Here is a 12589-nt window from a genome sequence, read left to right as displayed (position 1 = left end):
TTGCAGAATTGCCGGTGTCCAGTAAAGGGACAACAGCTATACTTCATATCATTAACAGGCTATAAAGATGAAATTCACAATGATGTACTGTTTTTAATCTTGAACTTTGAAGATGGTATTGTTAATTAAAAAGTACTTTAATAAAGCAAACGTCAGATCCATGCCGCATAACTTCTGGTATCCAGGGACAGCAGAGTAGCATATCAGACCTCGGTTCGTACTCTTTGCCGTACGCAGTAGCGGCTGTGTTTCAAGGGCATGAAGATTCTAAGAAAAGACCAAGCGCCCTTATTCTACCAGTACGATTACGATCAAGATTGGTTGTTAAGAGTTTATTAAACAACGTAATGATTAAAAAAGAGTTGTAGAAACTTCAAAAATCCCGGTCCAATACGTAGAAACGACGGGAGACTAATAAAGAATTTTGATTGGCTGATTTAGGTTATCAGTGAAGCGTGCGTTTATAGGCCAATATCCAAATTCTAACTTGATTCTAAGGCTTGGGGAATAAACCAAAACAGGCTGTTTATTTATCTGTCAGGCTCAACGTGAAAATTCGCATTGCCAACGTAGTGCAATAGAAACCGGAAACACCTTGACAACGTAGCACACAAAATGTAAGACATCAAACCCTAATGGTAGTGGCATAACTAACATTTTATTACTTTGTGTATGGTTATAAATACAGAAGGTATAAAGAACGTAAAATGTATGACACTAATAAAGTGAGCCTATGATTTATGCGTTGTTTTGCAATAGAAAATGAGTGTAATAGACATACTGTACTAAAATGCTGGCCAATCGGGAATCAAGTCAGTGCCACATTTTGCCAGGCAACCCCGAACACTTCAATTGTGAACGAAATATGCCATATGTCAGCAACATTATTTTCATCTGAACTCTTGACTTACCAATAAACAAAGGCACTTTGTGAATTAGCTACTTGAATCATATTTGAGCATTTAAAGCACAATTACACAACGAAAGCCTATAATACTTTTAAGTGATAGCAAGCGCCACAAGCGTCACCTAGTACAGCGTACAACTACATCTAGGGGTGTACAGTAGTTCATGGCAAGTCGTTCAGATTAACGCAATTAGTAAGCAATGCTGATGTCTGAGAGGAAATTAACAAGTAAAGCTGCATTAAAATAAAGGGTAAAGTTTGGAACCCATACCCAGTATATACAAGGACAAATATTATACAAGTAAAATATTATAGAGACATGGACAGCTGGTTGACTGCATTGCACTGTTGTACATTAATGCAGAGGAAAGCACAATGCAGCTGCTACAAATTAATATGCCTCTTTACTTAGTGTACAGAAATCCTAAGAAACCTTCCTAAGTAAAAAATACTTTAAACTTCCAGGTGCGAAAATTTTGTACCTTAAAAACGGTTGGGATTATAATGCGAATGTGATTTGGGGCAGGTGCAACATTCTGCTGTCATCAAATTAAAAGCAAAATCTCTTCATAAAATAATACGCAAACAAGCTACAGTACACAGATATTAATCAGTACTCTATAAATCTCCTTAGCACTGTTATGGATGTAAGATACTCATTTTGTTCTAATCCAACGTGAAAACTGTAACTTCTAAAGCGATAAATTAACAAAGAAATGACAATAAGCTTAAACAAAAAAAATGTAACACTGGTATGTTATTCAATGCATTCCGAAACGTTGTCTGACAAGTTTGCCCTGTTTCAATGCTGAATGAGCCAATTCAAAGTAAATCGATATTAAGTCGAAACATCTTCAGATCTTCCTTGGCAATCTTTGGATATCTTCGGAAATTTTCGGAAAAGTTCGGAAAATGTTCGGAAACATTCGTATGACCTTCGGACAACATTTTGCAAATCATCGGAAAATGGTCGGAAATCTTCGGAAAATCGTCAAAAACATCGTAATTAGTAGGTTTATAATAAACAGAATATTACATGGTTGCTTGGAGATATGAAATTCATCTTCTCATGTTCAAATTGATATCTCACTCGTTCTCTGCGCTCACTCATGATATATTGATTTGAACACTCGAAGATAAATTTCATATCTCCGCACAACCATGTAATTTCCTTTATTTATTTCGCTTTTTGTTATTAATTGCCATCATTTTCTTTATTCTAGATATCAATGTTAGAAATGTACCATTATAAAATGCTTCACATTGATGAACTGAAGATCATAACCCGTTAAATTTAATGTTGTGTTTGTAATATTTTGTTTAGTTTATCACTGGATACAAATTTTGGAAATTATGACAATAGTTATAACTCTTCAAAAGTGTCTGTAAAAAGAAGCTCAGTAAAAGAAAAAAAAGTACACTGTATATGTTGTGGTTTAAATTTACCTTTGGTTTTAAATTTTTTAAACCAGTTTGATTTTTATTTTCCTCTTTTCAGATAATGATAATGAATTTGAAACAATAAAAAATAAAAATAAATGCTGGGGGGTTTAAAAATTTTAAACCAGAGATCAATTTAAACCACAACATATATTCCATTCATACTAAAGCTTAAACATGTTTGAAAGGTTATGGGCAATAATAAAACTACAAGTAAAAACTCACTTTAAACTTGTGTTAAATTAAGAAATTTCTGCCTTTTTTAAACTTGGTTTAGTTTGTCAAGTATCAATGGGGTTTTAGATTTGAAAATGTAGATATGTACGAGAATGAAGAAACAAATTAATATTAGGACTGTTGTACACAGTATATGTACATGAAGCCTTAGCACTTTATGTTTACTAATCTTGCAGTCATTTACTTGTGTATGAATAGACACAGATATATTGGTAAAGTCTACAAGTCAACTTTTCAGCTTGACTAATGGGATACTTTTAGTTGCAATACAGTTATCACAGACCCACTCGGCATTCGTCTCAGCAGTAAGCAGGTCATAAGCAAGTTCAGTCAGCCCTGTACACACACGATGATACCACTGAGCGCAGCCCGTCTCACAGAATATAGCATCATCATTGTCATTTACTTCCCTCTTACAGATGCCGCATGGATACACTGGATCAATTTCAAGGCTAGGTCTGTTCATTTCTACAGGACCCTGTGGGAAAAACAAAAACAAAATGCTATCTTGTAAAGACTCTTCCACATAATTACTGATAGCAATAGAAAGAGACTGTGACTGTACATTACAAAATAACTTGATGTATTATTAAATTGTTCTTTGTAAGGTGGAAACAAATAATTCCACAGTTTGTGTCCTCAGACGTCAGGTGCGTAATTATGCTAAAAGTTCAAGGATCCTTAAATACTGTCATTCATGCTTTAGCTAAAGGTATTCCCCTGCAAGCCTGCATGCACTTGCAAGTTCATTTCTCTTATTAAGCAATCCCGCACCTGAAAGTGAGCTACTCATGCATGCCCAATCTAGATGCAAAAATTAGCACGCACAACAACTCTCTTCTCGAAAAAAAGCCCCTCAATGCCGTAAAAATCATGCAACTGTCAGATTAAGCCTAACTGTCTGCTGAGCAGAAAATGCCCAACAGAAAATGTCATCTATCAAGCTACCATCGAGAGAGAAAAAGGAAAGGAAACATATTGGATTGACCTGGATTGGATTATTGGGAAAGCAAACACCTTCAAAACAAGGTTTTGTAATCACGCAGCCTCCTTCAAGGATGTAAACAAAAGAAATGTAACAGAACTAAGCAAATACATTTGGTCCCTGAAATACAAAAACAAGCAATTCACACTTAGCTTGAAAACTATGGCCGGCCATGCCAGCACCTATTCCAACAAAACAACTGTTAGCATAATTACACACCTGACGAGAGAGGACTACAACTGTATGTAACTGGTCCTCTTAAAACAGAACTGTAGTGCATTACATGTAGTCTATAATTTTTTCTCCGTATTTAACTATTCTATAATAACTTAGGCTCGATTTCCGCCGCCTCCTCGAGTCCGGTCTTTGTTTCCCGAAAAGCGGCTGGAAATCGAGCCTAATAATAACTGTACCTCAGAAGGATGTGAATGTGTATTGGATTCTGTGGTGAAGGAAGGAGGCACTCCAAAGTGTTGAGCTGATGTTACAGGGCTGGCCAGATCAGAGGAGCCAGAACTCTCCTTTCTCTGTTTCTTCTGTGGACTCTCAGGGTTTGAGCCACTGCTTTCTCCTTCACCTTCTATTTCATCAGGATTAAGACCATCTACAAAGTGTAAATGTTGTGGTTTATATTTTATCATTGGTTAAATTTTTTTTTAACCTGTCAGGATTTTTTCCCTTTTGTTTGAGATTATGATAATAAATACATGTAGGAGACAATGAAAAATAAAATCAATCTTGTTTAAAATTTTTAAATCAAAGATAAATTTAAACACAACATATGTAATCACTTACAGAACAACAGTAAATTGCCTTGAATAATGTCAACAGAGAGCTTGTGGAAAAGTCTTATGTGAAACAAGAAGCAGCTAACATGTAATGTAATAAGAACAAGACAGAACAATGGGAAAGATTTATATCCACACATGTACATGTACTATCCATTATCATAAATATTCATGACAAGTTAATTTCACAATTCTGGAAGATATTTTGCGACACTTAATTTTCTCAAATATTTTGAAGGATTTGTTTCAGATTTCCTTTATTAAATACGCCACTTTCTTTTCACTAAACATCAAATTTTAAGGATTAAAAAAAATCATGAAAATGAAAAAAATTGATGCTACAAAAAATAATGTTGTGTTATAAAGATTTTTATTATTATATAAACATCAGTGAAATACCAGGAAATCTTTCATGCGAAAAAATCATATTTTCACACGTGAAGATATCGATTTCGAAACATTTTTCTGACAAGTTTGCCCTGTTTCAATGCTGAATGAGCCAAAGTAAATCGATATTAAGTCGAAACATCTTCGGATCTTTCTCGGCAATCTTCTGCAATCTTCGGATAGCTTCGGAAAAGTTCAGAAAATGTTCGGAAACATTCGTACGACCTTCGGACAACATTTTGCAAATCTTCGGAAATCTTCGGAAAATGGTCGGCAATCTTCGGAAAATCGTCAAAAACATCGTAATTAGTAGGTTTATATAATAAACAGAATATTACATGGTTGCTTGGAGATATGAAATTTATCTTCTCGTGTTCAAATCGATATCCCACTCGTTCGCCGAGCTCACTTGTGAGTTATCGATTTGAACACTTGAAGATAAACTTCATATCTCCGCGCAACCATGTAATATCGTCTATATATTTTATTATTACCGTAATTTTATTAAAGATAGATAGTTTTATGCTTTTCTTCCCCCTCCCATACTGTGCGTTTCCCTGAGGACCCCAACTTTGACCAGGTTTCCTGATTCATATATGTACATGTATGTTACATACGCTTGTAAAATTAGCCAGACTAATACATGTATTTTCTAACATATGTATGGACCAGTGACAGAAATGCTAAGTACCGGTAACCTTTATTTTGTAGAGTATTTTTGAAAGTCTTCCCCAAATACATGTGGTTTGCCCCACAGTTGACCAGTAAGGTGGGATTTGCGTATACAATGAACTCTCTCTTAAGGTGGCTCCATAGGGTTTTGAGATATTACGGCGCACGCACAAGTTATTCCCATCAAGACATCATTTTCATGTTATTTTTTAAACTAGTTAAATAAAAGCTGCCGAAATATTAAAAACAAAGACTAAAATATGTTGTGCATTATTTTTTTTTTTAAATAACGGCCTTTGCTTTTGAGCTACATCTACCCAAAAAGTCCTATTTTTTGGTATTTTCGTGGCTTTGATCTAAAATTTCTTTAATTTTCTTCGGTGAAAATTTTTGAAATTCTCCCAAAGGATTGAATCTGATGAGAAGTAGCTTTTAAAAACAAAAAACAAAAAAAGTAGGGGTTGTCCAGGTCGCTTTTTCGTTTTTGGTTATTTTGTGTTTTTTGACTAAGCAAAAAAACTGGCTTACAAATTTTTTTTAAAAAACGGCAAAAAGGGCAGTTAAAAAGGTATCACATCGCTGCCAAATTTTAAGGAATTTCACTGAAGGAAACTCTAGTAAATCCCAGGGAAAAACTTCTATTTTCGCCCGAATAACAATTATAATGTCATCAGAATAGAAATTGTCCAAGATCGCTATTTGAGCATGCATGAACTTTCGAACCATACGAGTTGATGTGTACAGACGAGCGTTCCCCGTTGTTGTCTGTTTTTGTACGAGTATCTGTTAACACAAAGGTTCGTTAGAGACATACCTAAATCCTTTATGTAGCAGAATCTCTGAAATTCTGCTTGAAGTATCTCACAATCGCGAAGACTATTCTCTATTTTCTCTTTTGCTTTCGATCGTACGAACTTTACAAAAGCGACCAGAAGCACCGCGGACGTTGTAAACACCTCTTTGGGGGTGTCGTACACTCTTTTATCTGCTCAACACAGGAAAGCACGGGTGTTGTTTTATTGGCAGGAAGCAAGTCTCGCGTTTTCTGACCGAAAATTTCACGCTCGCGTGAAGCCGCCATGTTTGTTTTTATTTGCCAGCATTTTAAGCTCGTCCATTTTCGTACCCATTCTTCGCGCGGTCAAGAAACCCTATGGAGCCACCTTAACAGACTCTTCTATAAGACACACACCTCTGTAAGACAGACCCCTGGTGTTGGTGCCATCCCTGCCGTTTTTTAGTCATTTTACTGTAACTAAACTCCCTATAAGACGGATACCTCTCTAAGACGGATGGTTGGAGTCGGTCCCAACGGTGTCCGTCTTAGAGAGAGAGAGTTGACTGTAGCCCCGTACTTAATTATGCATACAATTTTGTGACTCTCATTCTGTTATGACTGCTGTTCATGTGTGAAGGATTATATGGAATAATGTGTATGCATATAATAAAGTATGGGGCTATACAGAAATCTTTCCATTGTCCTGTACTAATATCCAGCAATATGCATACCCTTTTCACCTTGTCAAAGCTTGAAATATCAGCTAATTTTAATTATTATACATTGTAGTAACTCACTGTCTTCTCATTGGCTAAGAGCCTACAGCTAATTCTGGGAATCCGCACAGCCTACAGATTAGTGAATAATCTGCTAGAAGATTATTCACTAATCTGTAGGTGGTTGGGCACGCAATGCATGATCAGGCATCTGGCAGCGAAGGAAATTCAAGTTCGTCGATTCGCTTTTTCAACCGAGAAATAATTTGACCTAAGTTTAAAAATTGCTGGACAATAAAGTCTTAGTCCATCTTTTACTCCATATATTTACATAACAAGATGATTATTTTACTGGAACCATCTTTCTTACCTCTGAATCTTGCAGGAACTTTTCTTTGCCTGGGCATTCCTTTGTACCAAACGACGCCAACCAAACAAATATGGCGGATGTTTTGTGTCACCGAGATTCTGTGTAGCATTATATGACGTAAATCATTCTCAAATGACATACCACTGACCTAATAGCGCGGGTTCGAGTACTTTTTTCAAGATGGCGGACGAGCAGAGAAAACGGTTGTTATTTGCCAATTGCTCGCATCAGTCACAGGTACATTGATATTTTTACTTCAAAATAGCTCAGTTTACATAGAAGTTCAGTGCTTTAACTTACAATAAGTTTTATCTACATTAATGGTTGTATAATATTGCGCTGTTGCTTACCTTCCGCTCGGCTGCTCCGGCTGCAGACTTGATACTTCCGTGGTTCCTCCGTGTATATACTTGAAATACTAACGCTGTCTACACGATAACAATCAAATCTTAAATTACGCGAAACCAAATTTTGTTTCAAACCCGTTGTTGCAAACTACACCAGGTTTCATCAATTTCGAGTTGTGGACAAGTCACTGACTCCATGGACTACCCTCCCCCCCCCCCCCCAAAAAAAAAAAAATATCTGGTAATTGTGAAAAACAGCTTTCCACCACCGACTTTCAGTCAACTGTTGGCCAACAGATTGCTGACAGGTTAACGACAGCCTACCAACAGTTTCCCAAAACAGAAATTTTTCTGTCAAACTGTTAACCCTAACTCTCACCCTTAGGTCAAGGGTTACTTATAGTATTTTAAGGTCCTTGTACTGGGGTCTGTTTTCTCCATAACCGTCATTTCCATGTCATTGTGTGAGATGGGGAAGGTTTGGACACTTTTTCTATATTGGTATGCCTGTAAGAATAGAGAGGGGAGGCTTAATATATAGATTTAGCCAAGCCTAAAAGTGGAGCTCCACAGTTATTTTCTGGTTCTTAAAATTTTGTGATAATACTGCTCACTGAAAATACTGTTTTTGAAGTTATTTAACGTATACTACTCAAGAAAGATCCATAGGCAAAATAAATTGTCAACTCCAATTGCAGAAATTGCGCTTACAAAATCCTGTCATTACCCTGGACAAAACAAGTAAGATTTGAGCCTGCGATTCAATGGAAAACTATAACCTTGGTCAGTGGTCAGCTTCCAAAAAACACGCGACCTTGATGAGTTGTACACCTGAGCCCATGATATGGTCATGTGATACTGGACAGCCGATACCTTGTTTTGACAGCTGTCAATTGACCATAACATGGATGGGCAATATCAAAGATAAAAGCCGTCGTTGACCTCAATGTTCTTTGGGATATGATAAGATGACATTCTCCTCCCCCCAGTCGGGTTATCATGTAGACTACGAGCAGTCCCTATTTTTTCGCAGAGTCTGTCGTGCTTGAAGCGAAAAAAATTATCGCGGGGCGAGGAGGCGGGGCGAGGCGAGAAGCGAAAAAAAATAGGGACTACCCGCAAAGCCACATTGTTTGAATTATGCGTTGCTCTCACAACGCAAAAATATGATTGGCTAACGCTTGGAGCGTTGACAGCAAGATGTCAATACGTAATATACGTTGTCAACACTTGCATGTCATATTGCGAAGCGATAAGAGCGGGAGCTTTTGAGCTTTCGAAATCACTTCTTGAGACTTATATTTACTTTGTCGCTATAAAATTTATTGCATCTCCGAAGAACATTTTTAATTCAGTGTATGTGTAGCAGCAAGTCTGCCAATGTACGGAGCGAAAATAATAGAGGAGAAGTCAACCAAAAGTAGCTTTATTCCACCGAAATTCAAGGCTCAAAAACAAGACAATGGCTGTTTTTTGCAAGCTTTGTAAATTATAAGCCGGGAATACATGTAAATAAATTTAAACAAACAGAAGCGCTTTAAACACTTTTATCAAGCTGCCTTTTCATTAAGTAGCCCATAGAGGTGAATCTGTGTTAAAAAAATAAACATTGCTAGAACTGTATAAATCGCCAGAGATAAAACTTTGCAGACGATTCATCGCAAAAGCTTTGAGTTTGATGTGTACGTGACAAACCCAACTAAGTGCAATGGTGTCAATTGAAAGTACGTGAAAATGCAGAAATGTTAGTGGACAGGGCAAATTAGATTTGAAATGGAAGCCATAAATCACTCGGCTGTGAAAGGTCAAACACTGTGGCTTTGCGGGTAGTCCCTATTTTTTTCTCTTCTCGCCTCGCCCCGACTCCTCCCCCCGCGTGTAATTTTTTTCGCTTCAAGCTCGACGGACTCTTCAAAAAAAACTTTCGCTTCAAGCTCGACGGACTCTGCGAAAAAATAGGGACTGCTCGTAGTCTAAATACCATGCCACATTTGAGATTTACCAGAGAGCATGGCTCAAAGTAATTTTTAGACAGATGCAGGTCATGATGACCGGTCAAACTTATTTCAGCTCGGTCATGTGTTGTTTCTGACCATTGTGTGTGAAAAGAGTGTGAGGAAATATTGTCTTCAGTTGCAAGTAAATTTTACAACTCTTCAACAAGTGGGGTAGAAGCAAACTTACCGGTATCTTCATAGTGTACATTCCTTGGGAAAGGTGGGGAACAGGAAAAAATCATGAAAGGGTGCCTGTTTTTTCTTTTAATTATAAAACTTTGTTTAATAGGCAGCATGGAAGCTTTATGATTGTGTCTTGAATAAGTTGGTACCAGGAGCTATCTTAAATGAAAAGTCTGTAGAGGTAAGTACATGTATACACACTATACTTAGACCAGTGCATACTCACTCACTAGGCTTCATCATTCCATGTGATGCTAGGGTCCCTTTCCCAACCTGTCAGGGGCTGTACTTTGTCAAGCCTGTTCCCCTGGCAGGTAAAACCTACCAGGGGCAAAACCCCTACCCAGCATATGAAAGCCGCTAGTATAGTTGAAGTCTTTTGCATAATGCTATTTATTGAAAATAAAAATAAAACAAGTGGATAAAATACAGAGAAATGCTTTGCGATAAATTTGTAGATCACATGCAAAGAATTAGACACATCTGACAACAAATAGAAAATGAGTCAGAAATTTGACATAAGTCGGTCAAGCCCCAGCCCTTCAATTTATAGTATGCATTTGTCTTGTACACAGCGTACTTCTTATGAACTATCTACATGTACCTACCTCCCTTTAGTTAATATTGCATTGCTATCTTTCTGTGGTCAAAGATTCCAGAATTAAAGGTGTTATGGGAGATGACTGAAGATTCCTCAGAATCTGTAAGCAGATTGTGTTGCCAGTGCCTGGTACAACTCGTTTTTGATGATCATGCTGAATATGATTATATTCTTAGTGGATTATTGAACGCTGTCCCTTCAGCAAGGTGGGTCAAACATCCTGTTACAGTGAGGGCAGTTTTGTTTGCCACCCAAGGTAGAAGTTTGTGGAGGGGGGCAGGGTGTCCCGCCCCTTTTCTCCTGGGCTCCCGACCCCCTGTCCCCCTCCACATTTTTTGGATGGTGATTGCATACAAAAGATTGCCATAGGTAAAGTGCCACTATGGTAAAATTTGTATCTTCTCTTTCCTTGCTGTTTTAGAATATTAACAAGTACTCTAATAGTATATGAGAAGAAAAATGCTGTTTTCTTCTTTACCAGTATCTCTTTTCTTTCCAGAGATATTTATTAAGTTTTAAAATATGCAAATAAGCAAAGTAATGATGTCATAGACTCAACGAAATTCTGATCAAATATGGAAAAAGTGATATCTCTGCCAATTTGTATTGAAAGTCTCTGATTCTTTGCAGTATTACTCTGCTAGTTGTGTTTCACAATATGAACTTAACAATTTGGTTACCATGGCGACATACTAGGCTGATCCCCCTGAAGCTAAAGGCTTTTCTGGCCAATTTTGGCATTATTTTTTATATTTGCCAATTATGCTTTACATGTCTGAGATCCGGCAAGCATAATGGATAAGACAGATGTCTTGTTTGGTTTTTATTTATCCGAACAAAAACAATTTAAATTTTTTTTAATAAATTGGAGGAGACTGGAAATGAGTGAGTTGCCATTATAACAAAATTTTATTATAACTGTAGGTGTGTTGCCTAGAGCTATTAGTCAGCCAAGTTTTATTGGTCTCTGTGAAAAAATAACCAAGATAATCCAAGTTTTGTACTTGAAATAAAATAGGGTCAAGTAGTCTTTATAAAATGCCAAAAAGCAAATTTGATCATAGTAGCACTTTAAGCTATAACTAACAACTAAAGAACTGAAGAAGATTAAATTCAAGTGAGGGTAGCTGTTATAACTCTCTCTGCTGGCTCTGTTGGCTGATCATATACAGGGCTTGAAAAATTTTTTGAATACCAGCTTGCCCTTAGGACAACAGCTCTTAAATATTGATTTCCCAGGGCAGTTGTATAAGTTAACCATTTCTATGATTTAATTGGCAAATGACTTGCCTGGGCCCTTGCCCATAGGGCAAGTGAAAGGTTGCCTTGCAAGAAAATCCGCTTGTCCTGTATGAAGGGGATGACACTTTTTTAAGCCCTGTCATACGTGTACCTTGTAACATGTATGCATCCTGAATGTGACTTACAATCAGTAGTAATGATTAAAAAGTTGGGAATAAAATAGGGCTAAGTAGCTATAGCAGAAGAGACACGTTAAGCGACTTTTGAAGCAGACTAGAGCATTATTTATTATTAGTAGTTTATTTAAATTACACAGGAATTTGAGTGGCATAATCAAAGCCTTGACTTCGTTGCTGACCTTTCAAGTTCACAAATGTACAAAAAATGGCACAGAGTACAAATGCCCATTTTCTTTGAGGTAAGTAAAAAATTATTTTCTGAAAATGCCCCCTCTCTTCTTACCACCTAGCTGTAGTGAGAGGGCTATAAAATATTAATGTATTATAGAGTAGTTTTCAATTGAGTGTCATAAAACCAAAACTAAAGTTATCACTCTGGCCAATCACAAAGGACACAGAAAATCCAGTGAACCAATCAAAACTCAAAGCAAATGCATGTAGCTGGCACGAAGAGCGGGGAAACGTGCGCGAGTGAGTCACGATTGGTTTTGGTTTTACTCCTGATTGGCTGAGAATTGGCTGAGAAAGTGGCGCGAGATTTTTAAGCCAATCACTAAGCATAGTAGGTTATGGTAATTATAGTTTATATTTCATATATATTATATAATATGTTTTCTGCTGAATGTTTATAAAATAATTAAGTACTACCCAGGTAGTTTTTTGGCCCATCAAATTAATAATTATTATGATTCATATAAGAAGAGTCCAATATTTATTGGTCCAGGAACTGATGAAGTTGTGAAAATTGTAGCTCTAATGT

The 12589-nt window shown here is 36.9% G+C and overlaps 2 protein-coding genes across 2 annotated transcripts in view; one reads left to right on the top strand and one right to left on the bottom strand.

Annotated features, from left to right (window-relative positions):
* Positions 1-636: 636 nt before the first annotated feature.
* LOC144658116 (protein pygopus-like) lies at positions 637-7383 on the bottom strand. Its single transcript, XM_078518457.1, has 3 exons — positions 7281-7383; positions 3983-4173; positions 637-3062 (listed from the first exon to the last, which is right to left on the bottom strand). Exons 1-3 carry the CDS (start codon positions 7315-7317, stop codon positions 2811-2813), a joined length of 480 nt encoding a protein of 159 aa, XP_078374583.1. The 5' UTR covers positions 7318-7383; the 3' UTR covers positions 637-2810.
* Positions 7384-7436: 53 nt separating this feature from the next.
* LOC144658082 (focadhesin-like) overlaps positions 7437-12589 on the top strand; it is a 29529-nt gene continuing 24376 nt past the window's right edge. Inside the window, exons 1-4 of the mRNA XM_078518405.1 lie at positions 7437-7517; positions 9914-9988; positions 10460-10614; positions 11967-12068. Coding sequence (XP_078374531.1) covers positions 7461-7517; positions 9914-9988; positions 10460-10614; positions 11967-12068 — 389 coding nt within the window. The 5' untranslated portion in view covers positions 7437-7460. The remainder of the gene's footprint in view (positions 7518-9913; positions 9989-10459; positions 10615-11966; positions 12069-12589) is intronic.

This window comes from Oculina patagonica, chromosome 1 (genome assembly GCF_052425735.1).
Source record: "Oculina patagonica isolate OP01 chromosome 1, crgOcupat, whole genome shotgun sequence".
NCBI lineage: Eukaryota > Metazoa > Cnidaria > Anthozoa > Scleractinia > Oculinidae > Oculina > Oculina patagonica.
This window is presented reverse-complemented; position numbering and strand designations above follow the sequence as displayed.